General features: G+C 38.8%; 1 protein-coding gene across 1 annotated transcript in view; it reads right to left on the reverse strand.

Moving 5' to 3' along the window:
* Window positions 1-13252, reverse strand: part of PNPT1 (polyribonucleotide nucleotidyltransferase 1) — a gene marked incomplete in the record, with an annotated part of 26729 nt that extends 13477 nt beyond the window's left edge. The window contains 9 exon segments of the mRNA XM_072410269.1: window positions 1196-1382; window positions 2342-2455; window positions 3930-3977; window positions 4672-4735; window positions 4867-4916; window positions 7485-7590; window positions 7950-8024; window positions 10954-11014; window positions 13040-13252. Of these exon segments, the coding sequence (XP_072266370.1) occupies window positions 1196-1382; window positions 2342-2455; window positions 3930-3977; window positions 4672-4735; window positions 4867-4916; window positions 7485-7590; window positions 7950-8024; window positions 10954-11014; window positions 13040-13245 (911 nt within the window).
* Between the last annotated feature and the right edge of the window lie 5863 nt (window positions 13253-19115).

Consider the following 19115-nt stretch of genomic DNA (forward strand, 5'->3'; position numbering starts at 1 on the left):
TTTTTTTTACATGGAATAAATCTTGAAATACTTTTCAGGTCTTTAGGGAAACTAAGATATAAATACTATATCCACAGCTCACAGTACATTAGCATGATGGTGGATGGAATTGTCGCCTATTACATTGCTGGCTAGTGGGAAGAATTTCTCCCTTACAGATAGCCAAAAGGGCACCTAAAACGACCTGAGAGGCACAGATTGCTCATGGTTTAAGGATAATGTAACAATCTCGGGAGGAACCCTAGGGTTCTGCAGAACCCTGGATAAGAAACACTGTAACAGACGATTGGTATGTTCAGCAATGGCAGCCTAGTAGTTTGTCTTACTCCTTTGCACATCTTCCTAGGGACCTCAACTTGTGAGAAATCATTATGTACAACAGCAGAAATACATAACCAATGGCACCATCTAGTGGTGGTTTATTGAAATGTATAAAAGAGTCATCATGTATTACAATGTCCACAAATGGGCAGTTGTTGTCTGAAGACATACCAAGGGTTTTGGTAAGGGGCATGTTACCCCTCTGAGAATGGCTTTACCTGCTTTTCTCTCCATGGGGTCAACACCAATTGTGATCTGTAATGGTCAATATCCACTTCCTGGATATGAGATACCAACAGAGATGAAGCAGACTTGGTGCCTATGGAATTCTTGACTGTTAACAAAATGTCTGGCCCAATGGCTTAAGATCAAAACTCCACTTTATACTTTAAGACAGTGGTCACCAACCTTTTGGAGGTCACGGACCACCAATTTCACAAACTTTGGACTGCGCATGCGCGGGGAGCCTTATGTTACTCGAATGGTAGGAGACGTTCCCCCAGATTGACGTCATGATGACAGAAACTGGCCACTCTCCCATCACAGGTCTGAGCCTGAGATAGGAGAGTGGGCGACCAGCCTGAGCCTGCAATCCAAACGAAGGATATGGTGCACACCGCCCCGAGCCGCGGACCACCGCAGCTCTAAGTGGCTGACATTGCTGATACGAATGACATATTCCTGGATGTCTCTCAAAACAAACATTCAGCTAGTGAAGTCAGAGGAAAGGCTGGACTGCTCATCTACATTTATGTAATACATCAATACATCATAATAAGCTTTTGATTACCATAACAGCCAGGCAATTTGCATATTACAAAATGTATATTTAAAAAGAGTAACCTATGTATTTTTAAAGCAGGATTTGGCTCACCCTCTTGCAGTTTCGATAATCTCTTCAGAAGGTACGAACATCTTCTGTACAACGCGTTTTGGTTTCCCGTGATCTTTGGCTAGCTGTTGTATACCTTGAATTATTTGATTTGCTTGTTTAACTCCCAGTTTCACAGCATGACAAAAATCTTGTTGTAACACATTTTCTGCAGAAGCTTCAAGCATCACTGAAACAGAAGAGGAGCGTCAATGAATGGTAAGGACACAATCTAAGATTCCAGGGCCACATGAATTCCTTTGGTAATTGCCTGTCCCTCCAATCCCAGCGATGAGCAGCAGAAGTATTGATTTGTAAAGAAATATAAAGGTTCTGATCTGGCAATAGGTTTCCAGTCTCAACCTCTAACCACACCAGGAGAACAGCTGCAGTCACTAAATATCTTGTACTGCCAGGCTTCTGTAGCAATACATATAGGGCATATTACGTGAGGTCCCATAACTGAGGCTGTGAAATAAAAGTGTCTGCTGCCTCACTGGCCAACATAAATGTGCAGAGGCGGAAGGGTGCAAGCAAGCTCAAATGACTACCAAGAAGTGATTGACTTTGCCCAAACAGACTGAGCAAGTTTTCTGGCCTAGAATGCACACTCAGAGCTGCTACGAGTGTGCAGTGGCATTCCAATGCAGTGTTCTCCCCAGCCCCCTTTAGCTGGGACGCACCACCCGGCTGTTTTTGGGTGGTTACTAACAAGTTGGGTCGCAATACATAGGCTGCCACCCACCTACAGCTTCTTCCCATGCAGCTTCAAAAAAAGTCTGTGTTGAGCACTGCAATGTGTCTGCCCTTTAACTGCTAGGAGCCTAACCAATAGATTTTTTTATTTTGTCCACACTCTTTGCAAGCACCAAGAAATCTAATGCTGCAGCAAAGCGGAGTCTGGATGTCCTTCCGCCATTTGCATAATAGCAAATTAATAAAAAAGAAAATATTAACAGTAAAAGTGCAATTAATCCATCCATTAATGGATGATACTGATAAGTGAGCCTGAGAATTCAGGTTCAGATATTCTTCCTGATCTGACAAGACAAAAAAAAAAAAAAAAAAAAAAAAGCTATCCTATGGGGCTGGGCATTTTTCCAGCAGTGCGAGACCAGATTGGTTCAAAACTCAATATTTGGTTCTTACCTACTTGGCTATGTGGACCTCCAGCGACAACCAAGTTTAATAAACTAGATGCCATCTGTTTTCTGGTAGGGTTTACAACAAATTCTCCATCAATCAAACCAATTCTAGTGGCACCTTAAAAGAGAAAAATCACAACAGAACCTTGAAATAACTTCTTCGACTAAGTAACAATAGCGAGATCTTTTAGTCTAAAAAAATGCCTAAAATTAATTACCTATAAAGCAAAGTATTTCCAAATGTTGAAAGGTATTTGTTTCCGGTTCGTAAAGATGGTTCTACACTTAGCACAGCGCAATGTATATACAGGTTGACATTCAAAAATCCGGCCACCAATAATCCGGATCCTTCAGTTTTCCGGCATGGGTTTAGGAGCGCATTTTCAAACGTTTTCTGGAGGTCCCATTTATGTTTTGATGGTGCTGTACTCCAGAATCAGCTGTTAGGTCTTGCTTTTCCATAAAATGAAGCTGTCCCTGTTGCTGAGGATGCTGTTACTGTCAGTCATGAAGATGATCATCCTGGACAGCCCATCTGCTATTTAGCTTCTTTTTGAGGGTACAGTAATGATTAAAATTCTGGGGCACTGTTTTGTTTAGCTGAACTAAAATTCTGTAAAAACTGTTTTATTTAGTTGGTGAACATTAAAATTTAATTTGCTTTTCCTTTAGTGTTATTTCTTTTTAATATATACAGCATATATAACCTTTAAAAAACCTTTGAAAAACGAGCACTCCTCAGTTGCGGAGGTTGCCGGATTTTTGAATGTCATCCTGCACTTATACGAGGATTGTTATGAGCGTGCTTGACATACACCACAATGTAAGCCTCAATAATTAACTTGACTACTCCTCCCTTCAAGGCATGCGATTTCTGCTGTGAGCCAAATTTTTATTATTATTATTATTATTATTATTATTATTAATAAACTATTAATCATAATATGCAGTGCTGTACATTAAATAGGGGTTCCAAATGACAGACAGTGACACAGGAGGAGGAGAGGTCCCTGCCCCAAGGAGCTTACAATCTAGGAGATGGGAAAGAAGCAAACAATAGAAGGCGGGATATGGAATGGTGGGTGGATAGAGAGGGCTAAAGAGACAGAAGGAGGGTAGGCAAGTTTGAAAAGATGGATTTTAAGGGCTCTTTTAAAAGAGCAGAAAGTAGGAACAAGTTGAATGGGACGTGGAAGACCATAAATATAGAAATAAAAAATCCAAGATATCAGTATAAATAAAGCATTAGAATAACACAATTTCATCTCTAAACCTATTCCTGTGACAACTAGTTTTGTATTTCTACTTTATTCTGTCCTGTTGACATCAGGACAAATAGGAAGAAATCCAACAGGGGACATCAACAGAAATTAAAAATGTCTAGTGGCTGAACACTGTCTGCTATTTAAAGAGAGTTTTTTAAATTAGTAACTCGCCATTGCTTAAAAAAAAAAAAGTATAATAATTCTCCACTTCCATCAATAACAATAAATCTGTTTTCAGTTTTATAAAAACATTTTTTTAGTTTGACAAAAACCAAAAAAGTAGGGTTATTAAACAATGTTTTATAACTGGTATATGTTGTTACTTACCAACAGGTCCATTCCATGGTATGTCTGACAGTGCAAGTGCAGCAGAAGCTAAAGGAAGAACAGCAATAAAAGGTTTATACATTATTATTATTATTAGTAGTAGTACATAAAAAAAAAAAAGGTTCATTGAGCGATTTGTATTCTCAGGTCAGTTTAATTAACACCAGATCTTTTTGGCCATCGGTAAGGGTGACATTCTTCCCAATGAACACCATATTGTAAGATTCTCCACCTGAGAACATTTCGGGGACAGAATGTCAGATTTACTGCATTATAAAAAGACCCCTATTAATATTATTATTATTACTACACAGTATTTATATAGCGCCATTATATTACGCAGCGCTGTACAAAGTCCATAGTCATTTCACTAGCTGTCCCTCAAAGGGGCCCACATCCAATCTCCCTAACTAAGTCATATGTCTTTAAAAAAGTCTACTGTCAATTTTTGGGGGTAGCCAATGAACCTAACTGTATGCTTTTGGGATGTGGGAGGAAACTGGAGTACCCGGGGGAAACCTAGGCATACACAGGAAGACCCTGCAAACTCCATGCAGATAGTGTCCTGGCCGAGATTCGAATCTGAGACCTAGCGCTGCAAAGGCCAGAGCACTTACCCCAGAGCCACTGTGATGCCCTAATTTTATTATTATTAATAAACAAGATTTATATAGCACCAACATATTATGCAGTGTTGTACATTAATTAGCGTTATGGTTATGATAGAAACAGAACTTGGTACCTCCGTTTATGGCCAACACTTCGGGATCATTAACACCATCCACAGCTAATAAATTACACAGGATCTGATGAGGAAGATAATGTTTGAAAAGGCATTAAAACAAACATTTATTCATAACCCCTAAATCACACTATATATTTACCAAAAAAATAATATTTACTGACGTATTTCATTTTAAAAATGCATAAGACTAACCTGTGTATCATAAAAGTAACCACTTGGGAACAAGGGACGGATCGACCGATCTGTGAACAAAAAGTTGCATCAATCACAAGAGATTTCCTGCTACACAAGATCTACAACCCGCATAAAATGTGCGATAGCTGAGTATGGTATGATCAAACCAAACACATTTAATTTTTATACATTATCACCCTTTCAAGTTCCATTCACACCTCTCCCTGAGAGATGTCATGCTTTTCAGCTTTGGTGCTTCTTACCCCTCATACCTATAGAAACTACATTTTGTTGGAAACCAAATCAAATATATATCAAGTGTCCTGTTTGCATGACGTTTGTGTGAATGCACTACTGTCAGTTCTAAATTCAACACTAAATGTCACTGGCCAGCACAAGTATACAGACAGAAAAAAAAAGACAAAGGCTGCCATTTTTTCCCCACCGTTACTTAGTGAGTTGGCAACAATCAACCACTCTCAATTGCAAAAAGTGTCAGTCATAGTAGATTAAATGTATTTCTGCACTTGTTAGAAAGAAAAATAAAATATCTTTTATGTTGTTATTCTGAATAATGTTATCTGTCAATTTTGTTACCAAAGTTATCCAAAGTTAACAAATATCCAATAGCTGGTAGGGGCAAACGTCTTAACAGCTTCTTCACATGAGACTACCCAAAGCGTTTTAAAAAGAAGTGCCGTTATTCAGGGTTGTAATAGGTTTTAAATATCTTTCTGACCTAATTCCATTTGTTGTCCATGCTGATGTAAGTGCTCTTTTTCTTTACACCAGAAACTCGCTGGCCAAGTGGATTTACCTGCAGGGATTATTTGCACTGACTCCTTTAGAAGGAGCTGATATGCATAATTAATGCAACACATTACTACCACCAGGAGACTATGATTGGAATGAAATATTATCTGAAATGATATTCAAAACCTACTACAATGCTGACTGAAAACACTTTAATGTAAATATGTTTTTTTATATAAGAAGTAACTTATTTAAAAAAGCTGTAAGTGGCTTCCAGCTAATAAATTGATTGATTACTTAAAGTAAACACTAAAAGTGGCCAGCAAGTACAGGTAGTCCCCGGGCTACATATGAGATAGGGACTGTAGGTTTGTTCTTAAGTTGAATTTGTATGTAGGTCGGAACAGGTACATTAGTTTACAAAATCCAGCTAGGACAGATGTTTGTCTCAACATATCATTAGGCAGCATGGTGTCAGTTACTGTACAAAATCCTCTCTGTGAGCTAATCACAAACAAAAGCAAAAAAAAATTTTATGAAGCTTAGAAATTCATTAACTTCTGGACCAAGCTGTGCTTTGATATACAAAAAGAAACAACGGCAGCGTTTGTCTTGGTCATTAAAAAGTTACAAGAGCTTGCAGAAGAGCTCAGTCTCAGCTGTGTTTAGCAAAAGATTTCTTCAGCAAGTCATGCAAACCGCCACCTCCAAGCCACTGTCCTGCACACAAGGGAGCAGGGAAGCCCCGTTCCTTTCTAGGAGTCGTCTATATATCAGATTTCCTTAATCCGGGGACTACCTCCAGTGCTTACTGTCAAGGAGAAATAAAATAAAGCCCTGGCTCCTGGTGGCATTTTTGTTTTAGCTCTACACTGTGTATTGTAGACCTCAGCTCTGTGTGCAGAAGTTCCTCATACAGAGCCAGATGCCAGAGACAAATGAAGTGCATGGAGTTACATCATCAGTGGCCATCCAATGGCCAAAGCAGTTCGCTGTTCACTTCAAAGTCCGCAGCGAAGATGGCGGCTTCCTCTGATGCAGTGGTCCTGTACCCAGTATCACTGCAGGGCCGCTGCACACAGGTAAGTATGTGCCATAATCGGCCAGCATATTGTGCATGCTTGCTGATTATGGCAGAAACTCACCAACTACTGCTTACAGTTTCACTTTAAGCAATTAACTACTCTCTTCGTGGCAAATGAAGATATTTATGTACTATTTACTTATACTACTAATTACTTATGTAATTTAAGGTGGACAAACAAAAATTTATATATCTGTAATGGTATTTTAAAAGAGCCTAACCCGAGCATATTTTGCAAGGATATACAGGTTGACATTCAAAAATCCGGCCACAAATAATCCGGTTCTCTCAGATTTCTTGCATGGGTTTCGGAGCGCATTTTCAAATTCACACTGTTTTCTGGAGGTGCCGTTTATGTTTTGATGGTGCTGTGCTCCAGAATCAGCTGTTGGGTCTTGCTAGCCAAGTGCTTTCCTGCTCATTCCTTCTCAATCATTTTCTGCTGTATAGCCCATTAAGGATTCAGCATTCATTTAAAGGACTGTACAGGTAGTCCATTTCTGTTAAATATATACAGCATTATACGGCACTCCTCAGGTCTGGAGGTTGACAGATTTTTGAATGTCAACCTGTACCCAGTTTTATTCCTTATAAGTCTCCCCAATATTGCTTACAGGTTGTTTTCACATTCACCCAACAATATCTGAAAATTATTAACCATAACTGGCTCTAATGCACCCATGTCAGATTGTATTAGGGTGAATGGGTAGCAGACTGACAGATTCACTGGGGAAAGAACTTACACAATTCTGTATACCAAATGCTGGTGTTATAAAATATCAGTAAAGCAAACAAGTACCTATTATCCTGCTGGTAAGAATTTCATGAGGGGTGGAGCCAAGTTCCCTTCGTAGGTGGTTTGTAGGTATCCTTCCTGCAGCAGCAGCCTTTTGCCTATAGTCTACCTAGGCGAAAAAAGGGCGGCAAAAAGAGAGCTTGTCACAACGAACCTAAAAAGTACACACTCCACAAACTCAATAATGCTTTCATGACATTCTTATTAACATGGTAGAATAACCTATTCCAGCGCCCTTACAGAGAAGCCACATTCAGCCAGGTATGAGAATAATAGCAGTTAGAATACAGCAGTTCTACCCAATTTGGGGTAAATAAAATAAGCACACAAACATATCCTAGATCACTATTACAGAATGTGTACAAAGACTTGTAGTGAGATTGTAACCAGGGGGCTAATAAGAAAAGCGGAAAAAGAAGAATATGCTATATACATTTTTATTATGTAAATTAATAAATGTTTTCTTACCACTAATGGCATGAACTGAGATGGTGATGGCTTGGTTTTGCTCACGGCAGTTACCATTACAGACGTGTCACCTATCTTAAAAAACAATCAAATTATTATTATTAATGCATGTATATATAAAACCTGGAGGGGGAAAAAAGACATCCACTATATGTATAACCATATTAGTTACCAAATACCTACCTTACTCTATCCAAATCTACATATCCTGGGAAAATGCATTTAGAAGACCAAACAGCAGAGACAGATCTTCCTTTTTGGCAGCTTCAGCAGTTCAATTTTTTAATTGTTGGTTCTTATCAATTGTTCATTTGGCTATCCATCTCAGCCATTGGTTTGTTCCATAGCTGGAACATTTATATCATCTCGTTGCCTGTGGTTGATGGCTTGTTTTTGCCATTTGAACTCCCCCCTGCTCCATGCTTGGTGTGTAGCTTTGTTCAATGAAACAACCTATACTCCTTGGACACAAGAAGGTACTGAACCCTCCAATGTACACAATTCAATCTTGAGGAAGCCACTTAAGTTCTGTGAAACACGTCAAGTGAAACTTTTCCCCTTCTAGTGATTTCTTTTACCGTGAGTGATATTCTATAGGGGTTATATATGGATTCACAATCGTAAGGGTTCAATGAACAAACCTTGTATTATGACTATGCACATTTTGTATGCTTTTAATGTTTTTTTTAAATAGTGGTCTCCAAGAAAATTTTGGTGGTCTACAGAAACATTTGGACATTGTTTGCAATTTTTTATGTTTTATTATTAATAAAAAAATAATATCCTAATAAATTCATATTGTAAATGACAATTTTCAAGTGTAGCCCTAAGTTGTATGAGGCAACCGTTGCCGAGCCGTACGCTTCAGTATTGTTTTGACCATTACAACAGTCACCCCGCTCTGCAAATACCGATCATCATCCGATTGCTTTAGTTTATTTGTTTATTTCTCAGATGATCTTTTACGTAAGTATGACCTTAACAGGGTTATTTTCTGGTATATTTAACGGTATCAAATACTTTGACTTTGATAACTATCATTTCTTGTTTAGTCCTAGATTGTAATGAAATAAACCCATAACGAGTGAGGAAAAGCAAATAAATATTTTGCATGTCTTTAGTAATACCAAAGATAATGCAACTAATGCTAATAGTAACAATAGTCAGAGCTTCCACAGTCCTTGTCAGGCATCATTAGGAAGATCAATAATCAACAATATTCATATTGATGGTCTGCGAGAATTTAAAATTATGAATTTGGTGTTCTGTGAGCTCCGAAAGGTTGGCGACTGCCATTTTAAAAAGATGAAATTAATAAAAATACGTGCAATTTTTAAGCAAACTTTTATGTTTTTCCCTAAGATAGTTCAGCTTTGTTCATATTCCTTGTCTGTACTATTTGGGGATGTGGCTTGTTGCTATATATTCATTTTTTTAGGGGATCAATTGTTTTCATTTATAGTAGAGCATTGTAGTAATAAAAAGTAGATGCTACCCTTTGATCTTCAATTTACAAAGAATTTAGCATGGAATGAAGAATAAGGAATGAAACAGACAAATCATGGTTTAGGTTTGCAGTCAGAAAATTTGTAAAAAGAGAGGCAATTAGAGAAGAGCTGGTTTTAGCTATCTCCGGGTCTCTAGCTACAGTCAGAGAATACCTCCTGGTATATTGCACCGGATTAACCACACCATGTTGGGCGCATTGTCCTGGCACCAGCACAAGAGGACACTGGCAGGTGAGCAGAGAAGGGGGGCTGGACCATCCACTAAAGAATGAGGCACTGGGTAGGCCCCCAAAAATGGAAGCACCAGTCAGGCACCCGAAATACGACAATGATTCTACCCTACATTATTGAAAATGTATGAACTGAAATTCCCGTCTTGGACATTTGGGATGGGAACATTTGTTCCAATTGAATAGTTTGCCCTCTTCTATTTAAGTTTAGATTTTCCCTATCTGTCCTGGTTACAGATGATCAACAGGTCAAAAAAAAAACCATTATCCCTAGCAGGAACACAGATGGCAAAACAAACTTCCTTGGGTGTCACCCCCACTCAATCATGAATTTAAAAAGTTTTATCTTTGACTTTAAAATACTTTCATTGTGTTTAGTAGCATGCTTAAGATTACCTTCACTACAGAACATCCATCTGCAAAACGAGCCAGCTTGCCAGTAGAAATTTCCAGTTTCCTGTTAATAGAAAATACAGATTAGAATTTAGTTGTACAATGTTATATTACTCATACAATGTGCCATAGGGCAATTATAGCCTTGGCTGTTTGCTGCACTTAGGGTATTTGGTTTGTTCTGATCACACACACCCGCATCTAATTAGTTATGACGGATTGGAGTAATCTGTGCCCATGTGGGTGTTATCTAATAATACAAAGGAACTAGCAGCTATGTTATTAGAAGTGATTACTAAATACAGAACAGTGTATATGGCGGGCTGAAGGATATCTGTGACCCCAAATTAGGACAAGTATCAAGGCTCATGTTTATGGGTGTTCTTGTCAAAGGCGTCTGTTGGCTGAATATAAAATGGGGAATTTGAGAGAAGTCGTCATAAAGCAGCTTCTGAATTCTCAAGAGGACACTGGCAGGTGAGCAGAGAAGGGGGGCTGGACCATCCACTAAAGAATGAGGCACTGGGTAGGCCCCCAAAAATGGAAGCACCAGTCAGGCACCCAAAATAGGACAATGATTCTACCCTACATTATTGAAAATGTATGAACTGAAATTCCCGTCTTGGACATTTGGGATGGGAACATTTGTTCCAATTGAATAGTTTGCCCTCTTCTATTTAAGTTTAGATTTTCCCTATCTGTCCTGGTTACAGATGATCAACAGGTCAAAAAAAAAAACCATTATCCCTAGCAGGAACACAGATGGCAAAACAAACTTCCTTGGGTGTCACCCCCACTCAATCATGAATTTAAAAAGTTTTATCTTTGACTTTAAAATACTTTCATTGTGTTTAGTAGCATGCTTAAGATTACCTTCACTACAGAACATCCATCTGCAAAACGAGCCAGCTTGCCAGTAGAAATTTCCAGTTTCCTGTTAATAGAAAATACAGATTAGAATTTAGTTGTACAATGTTATATTACTCATACAATGTGCCATAGGGCAATTATAGCCTTGGCTGTTTGCTGCACTTAGGGTATTTGGTTTGTTCTGATCACACACACCCGCATCTAATTAGTTATGACGGATTGGAGTAATCTGTGCCCATGTGGGTGTTATCTAATAATACAAAGGAACTAGCAGCTATGTTATTAGAAGTGATTACTAAATACAGAACAGTGTATATGGCGGGCTGAAGGATATCTGTGACCCCAAATTAGGACAAGTATCAAGGCTCATGTTTATGGGTGTTCTTGTCAAAGGCGTCTGTTGGCTGAATATAAAATGGGGAATTTGAGAGAAGTCGTCATAAAGCAGCTTCTGAATTCTCTACTGCTACTACTAAAACTGCTCTACTAAAATCAATGCAACTTTGCCAATCAGGTTTTTTTCTACCTTATTTATCTATTTCTTTTGTTTTTAGTAAACTATGTTCCAAGGGCTGAAATAAAACATGGCCTGAACCTTGTGGGTGAGTAGTAGAAGGAACATTGTCCTATTGGTGTGAGTGGGTGTAATAATGACTTATCTTTGGTGTCACTGGAAGGAAAATTGCCCAATCATTGGTGCCAGTATGGGAAATAGTACCCCACCTCATATGTTATTGGGGGAAATGGTACTCCATGGATGGTGTCAGTGGAATCAATAGTACTAGGTCTCTCATGCTATTAGGAGAAAACGTTACCCGGTCTCTCATGTTATTGGGAGAAATATTGCCCTATTGTTGGTGTCAGTGGAAAGACTGGTGCCCCATCCTTGATGGTAATGAAAGGGGGGAGGATCACTGCCCTAGACAAACCTCCTAGTGGTAATCCCAAGTTTGACATGGGGTGGATTTTACATGCTAAACGCCGTAATCCCCAGTCACACTTAAGGCCACTTAAAACTTAAAAATAAACCCACTTACCTTGCTCCGTTGGCGTCCTGCTGGTCCCTGCAGGTCCTCAGGCAGTGTCTTCCCTCTTCGACGACTCTCTTGGCGCCTGCAGAGACGTTCTCCGGGGTTTCCCGATGATGTTGGTGAATGTGGCGGGAGTGGCGGGAAATTCAAATAATTTTGTATTGGTCTCAATACAAAATAGCCCTATTGAGTCCAATACAAAGAAATCTTCATAATATATATATATATATATATATATATATTATACATGCTACTGTACAGTTATATTACATGTTTAACTATTTTTTTAACAGATTTTTGTTTTTTTATTTTAAGTTTATTATTACATTCATGAAATATTGGACATATTTTGGTGATTTATGCCTAAGTATTACAGGCCTACAATGTAAAATAAATTTCTGTGCAAAAAAAGGCAAAAACCTGTGCAGCCTCAGCTTTGATTGCCAGGAAACCTGGCATTCCCATGCATGTGCCAGGATGAATGAACTCCTGCATGGAAGTTATGTCATCCCGGCATGGGCATTGAAGATGGCCAGAAATCACCCAGAAGATGGCGGCGCCCTGTGCTGAACACAGACAAGTTATCCATGGAGAATTTTTTTTGCTTTAATGCCAGGGAAATTCCCACAGACAGTCGTCACTAGAAGTGTCCCCAGTGGAAGATTTTCTCTTTATTCCTGTTCTGGTGACAACTAGAAATTGTTGATTCCCCTTCATTTTTAGTCGCGGTGACACTGGTGATCAGGACAATTAGAGAGGAAAAATCTCCCTAACTGGGACACAGACTACAGATCTGACAGTAATGATTTCTGCTCCCCTCTATCCTGACTTTATTCATATAATTTATATATTTATAGGGAAACATGTCACATGATATAGGAGTCACATGATATGAAGAAAAAGTTATAAAATATGGCCAATATTTGCTTCTGGACAGCAGAGCCCCCCCAGGGAGCAGTCTGTACATCGCTACGGCCCGGGTGTCCGACATTTCATTGAGGAGAAGCAGCCAGGCCAGCTCCACTTGAGCCCACGTGTATCCCTGCTCCATGCTTTACCTCTCCCCCAGATCCACACACACTGTGCTGCTGCATGTTCGGCTGATGCAATCCACAAGTGACCGCGGCCAAACTAACGCCGATCGCCGGGTCCCACACCGGGCTGCGCCCCATGTCCTCCACAGCAACCCGGTCATTGCCTCGGACCGGCACCTCCAGGAGGCCGCCATGACACCTGTCACCCTCCTCCCAGCGCGGCCTCCCATTGGCTCAGCCGCCGCATGCGTCAGCACGTCCACAGAACAAAAGCTCCTGTATCGATTCTCGTACTTGTGGGAGGAGTCTGAAAGGTCATCCAGATTTACAGTACCGCCCACAAATAAGGACATGTACAGCTGCTAGAGGGCGCAAGAGGGGCGCCTGATAGGAATGTACAATAGGACATCTATATTGAGACACAGATACTGCAGAACTTCCTATATTATAGTACTGACCCAATACAGATACTGCAGAACAGATACTGCAGAACTTCCTATATTATAGTACTGACCCAATACAGATACTGCAGAACTTCCTATATTATAGTACCGACCCAACACAGATACTGCAGAACTCCCTATATTATAGTACCGACCCAATACAGATACTGCAGAACGTCCTATATTATAGTACTGACCCAATACAGATATTACAGAACCCATTACATTATAGTACTGACCCAATACAGATCTTACAGAACTCATTATATTACAGTACTGACCCAATACAGATATTATAGTACTAACCCAATACAGATTTTACAGAACCCATTATATTATAGTACTGACCCAATACAGATATTACAGATGTCCTTATATTATAGTACTGACCCAGTACAGATGTTACAGAACTCATCATATCATAATACTGACCCAATACAGATATTACAGCACTTCCTATATTATAGTACTGACCCAATACAGATATTACAGAACCCATTATATTATAGTACTGACAGAATATAGATAATACAGATGTCCTTATATTATAGTACTGACCCAGTACAGATATTACAGAACTCCTCATATCATAATACTGCATCAATACAATTATTACAGAATACTTTATACTGGGGTTGCCTCTAATTTATTGAGTTACAATCCTGAGAATAGGAGGAGCAGAGAGATTAACCCATTTGTAGGCTGACGGAGCTGTCGGGAAAAGTTATTTTATTATATGATTTGTAAAATATTGTTTATGTACTTCAAGAAATGTACCCATTTTGAGCAGTCTTGTAACTCCATTTGGAAAAAACAAAATACATTTTTGTAAAAAGGTTTCCTGACTTGGTTTCCTTGTGTAGTAAGTGCATTTTACATGTAATTTGTTATTTAATAATGGTAACTATTGAACACATAATTATCTTTTCTTGGTTATGTATTTTTGTATCTTTTTATCACATGCTGTGGTGTAATCAGTGATCAAGAGTCCTTTAGTTTAATCAACTGGCCAAAAAAATAAAAGGAGAGAAATTATTCTTTATTCTGTGACACAATTTTGGCCAGTTGATTACAAGCCTGCCCACCACGACAAGGTAGACTCTTTTAGGGCAGGACCTACACTAAACTACGCTAATCTAACCTACTCGATGATAGTCATCGTTTTTCTAGCGTTGGATGCGTGTTGGTAGTAGGCCTCATCCTATAGACTGTGTGATCTGCTCTACATTCATATGCTCAAATGTAATCTTATTTCATCTACAATATATCAGAATGTTATCCCTATTCTATTTTATCTTAGTTTCATCGCAATTTATCTAAATCCTATTTTAGATAATATTATCCTAATTTATATGAAGTTTATTCTTATTTATCCTAATTTTAAACTTAACTTTTGTTATCCTTACCTTATTTTACCGAAACAGGTTTATCTTAAACCTATTTAACTACTCTTATGTTATATGTATGTTACTCTTATTTGAATTTTTTTTTATTGTTATTTTTATCTGTCTTACCTATGGAATCTTTCTTGCCAAAGAACGAAAGGGGCTAAAAGTTTGTAGCCCCCTCCCAAAATCACTGGAGCTCATCCCAGCTAGACATGTTTAACCAATCTGGCCAACCTGTTAGATTGGCTGCATAGGTAAACAACAACCAGTCTAACAATTTGGGCAAAGCTGCTAAACAAAATTAGGTAATGTTTTTTTTTTTATTTTTTCAAACTAATACTACTAACTAAAGCTGCGTACACACCTGCAATTTTTCTCGTTGGAAAGGATCTTTCACGATCCTTTCCAACGAGAAAAGACTGCACGATGCATGAACGATGCTGTACATACAGCACCGTTCATGCTCTATGGAGAGGGGAGGGGGAGAGCGATGGAGCGGCACCCTGCTGCGCGCTCTCCCCTTCCCTTTCATTAGGATCGGTCGTCGTCCATCGTCCATGGATCCGCCAGGACGGTCGTCGGACGATGGACGCGGCAGATTTTCGCCCGATAATTGGCCGATACCGATTATCGGGCGAGAAAAATTTGCCGTGTGTACGCAGCTTTACTAATACTAACTAATCCCCAACCTAATCCCCTTTATTAACCTCCCTAGAGGTAACCCAGAGTGTGACTCGGGGTAGAAAAAAGTTGCTAAAGGTGGTAACCCCGAGTCACACTTGGGGTATGTAAACCTATGGGAAGGTTAGTAAATAGAGCGCTTACCTGATCCGCTAGCGTCCCGCGCCATCCAGCGCCGCAACCTCCGTCTTCTTTCTTCTTCCTGCTTCTGCATCCGATGAGTCACCGGGGGCTTCCTGGTGATGTCCGTGCGTGTGTACCTTGCAGGTGGGGAGGGAAATTCAAAATCTATTTGTATTGCATTCAATACAAAATAACTGTATTGAATGTAATACATTGTATTTTTATGTGTAAAAGCAGTACATTGTTTTCAAGAACATTTATTTTACAGTATATATATTAGTATGAGTATAATGTGTATTTTTTTTTTTTATATAGATTTTTTCATTTATTCAATTTATTGATTTTACATGATTTGGTGTTTCAAACTTTATTATACTCATACTATTATATCATAGTGTAAAATAATTTTTTCATGAAAAACACTGTACCGCTTTTAGACATATAAAACTGGAAAGAAATGAACCGCTAGGGAGGTTAAGGGAGAGCCCAAATGTTTTTCTCCTCAGGACTGTATGTAGGCATATATAGTACCCCTTACGCATTTCCTAAAAGAGTTAATGCAGTCCTACAAATAAGGAGACAACACTGCTTTTTATTTATTATAATAATATTGACCTTTTGCAATGTCCATCGATATTCAAATATGAGATCCCTTAACCCCCCCTCGCGGTAATCCCGAGTGTGACTTGGGGTGGAATTGCCATGCAAAAAGCGGTAATCACAAGTCACACTCGGGGTCGCTTTAAACTTAAAAAAATCCCACTTACCTTGCTCAGTCAGCATCCCCTGGCCTCCTGCTGGTCCCCGCAGGTCCTAGGGACACGTTCTTCTACTTCGATCTCTAGCCGGCAAATGCAGAGACAATCTCCGGGGTTTCCCAGTAATGTTGGTGCATGGGTCGGTGCGGGCGGGAGGATCGGCGGGAAATTCAAATAATTTTGTATTGGATTCAATACAAAATAGCTGTATTGAGTCCAATACAAAGAGATCTTCATATAATATATATATATATATTTTATTATATATTTTATACATGCTTCTGTACAGGTATATTACATGTTTCATTATATTTTTTATTTTTTTTAACAGATTTTTGTGTTTTTTTATTTAAAGTTTATTATTAAATTTAATAAATATTGGACATATTTTGGTGGGTTATGCCTAAGAATTATAGCCTACAATGTAAAATAAATTTCCATGCAAAATAAAATTTAACCCTTTTTGCATGGAAATGAGAGAATTAGAACGTTAGGGGGGTTAAAGAACAATCCAGCGGTGATTATGGTCCATATTGCTGCAAACTTGCTCCTGAGGTTGTCAGTATGGTGGTGAGTCTAGCTCCGTAAATATGATTTCATTTGTGTCAGTAGCGTGCTGATTCATTCTGTAGGACATTTTTCTAGATGTGTCAGTCCTGTACTCTCTCTTCATATCCTTAGTACCTACCGCATTAACACACCTATCCATGTGCATGTGTTAATGTGGTAGCGATGATGTCTCTTTATAGGTTTCTGAATGTGTCAGTACAGTACTTGTATCTCTGCAGTCATGTTACCAGCTGCAATTTAGTTTAATCTCAAAAGTTTTATTGTTTTTTTATAGGGAAGGGAACAGAAAAAACATTTAGGGTGTATGGGAACAAACAGGGAAAAAAAACATAGATGGTTACATCAGTTTAACGGGACTATAACAACAAATGACATTTGACAAGGGAAAGGCTGTAGTGTAACAGGACACACATTATGTTCTTGTTGATTTCCACTAATACTTCACAACTCATTATCACTTATGAAGAAAAATTGATGATGTAATAACTGTAATCAAGTCTATAATATTTGTGAAATGTATGAATAGGAAGTTTGGATGTATGGGACAAATTTTCTGTGCAGGTTATTATGTGCATGTATAGCAAAACGTTTGGTATGATACATTATATACTTTTTGATTATATGGACTTTATTTAAAATGTTCACTTGATTGATACCCACTGTGATGTATCTAACTGAATGGTATTTATTCACAGTCCATACATCCTGAAAAACATGATATTTTCATAATGACGAAAATATTGTTTTTTCCTTTCTTTGAAAACCTCAATATAGTCCTTTTCTTGACAAATGTTGGCTACAGTTGATTGGCATATGTGCTTCCATCGGTCTTTCCTCTTTTTCAAGCTGCACAAATAGCGCCCAGCCACACTGGATAATTAACCAGTGTGGTTCAAAGGACTCAGAGCGGTGGGGGAACCTTAGTTCTGGGGGTTCCAGGCCACCGCTCTTTGAGTGATAAGCGCCCTGCAGCTCCGACGTCCCTTCGCCTGGCTGATGACTGATGTGTCTGCGGCACGCCTACCTGACGTGCGAATAGACTTCGGATATAAATATTGGATCTCTTCCCCTACATGGATCACCGGCAATGCATTTGGCATACCTCTTCTTAGTATTACAAGCATGGGCTTGGAACACTCCAGGCAATGCCTTATATTTATTTATATATATGTGTATTTTGTCTTGTCAAACAGGATCAGTGGATATACCAACATCTTTTTTTGCCCCGGGGGCGTTTTGTTAATATATATGGGTAAGCTCCTTTTTAATATTGCAAACACTTACTAATCAGAAGAATGCCTCTGACAATAATAACCTTTTTTCTTTATATTGACCCTGACATAAATTAATTTTTTCATAGCCCCTATGAAATAGACTGCTCTTACTTATAAGGTCCTGAATTGGATGAAACAGTGTGGCCTTATTTGTACTCCAACTGAGCTGCTGCTGCCTTAATTCATTAATGAATTATTTCCTTTCTTATTATTAATGATAATTAGATACTGCATATTAAATCAAATGCCCTATTAGGATAGTTAGACAATTACATGATTGCTGCAAATTTGCAGGCAATTATTTAATTGAATCAATTTCAATCTTTTTAATCCCCTTTTTCTGTTTTTGATGGCTGATAGGAGTGTATTGGAGACGTATTTTGTACCGTGCTGCCCTGTTGTCTGTTTCAACCTTCACAACATCTTTGATAAAGAGATGTTTGGACCAATGTGAGCAAAAAATGTTTTTCCGATGAACTTCTTATATTATAGTACCAACCCAATAAAGATATTTCAGAACTCCTTATATTATAGTACTGATACAATACAGATATTACACAACTCTTTGTATTATGCTACTAGTCCTAGCATCAGTGTGCTGCTGCATGAGGGCCCCATACCCTTTTTAGCCACAAGGGGCCCCCATGGTGGCACAAAGTCAGTTCAGTGGAGGGCAGGCCTAAGTCATTTCTGCACAGTGGCCCACTTTTGACTGCACCTGCCACTGATACTACTGACTAGTGACATATAGCGTTCTGGTACAGAGGTCCCTCTAAAGAGTGAGGTGGGCCTTTGAAACCCACTAGTTTATTCTAGATTCTCTTCTGCCTATGGAATGATGATTGTCTGCCATCTGTCACAGG

Source organism: Pyxicephalus adspersus, chromosome 4 (genome assembly GCF_032062135.1).
Source record: "Pyxicephalus adspersus chromosome 4, UCB_Pads_2.0, whole genome shotgun sequence".
NCBI classification, from domain to species: Eukaryota; Metazoa; Chordata; class Amphibia; order Anura; family Pyxicephalidae; genus Pyxicephalus; species Pyxicephalus adspersus.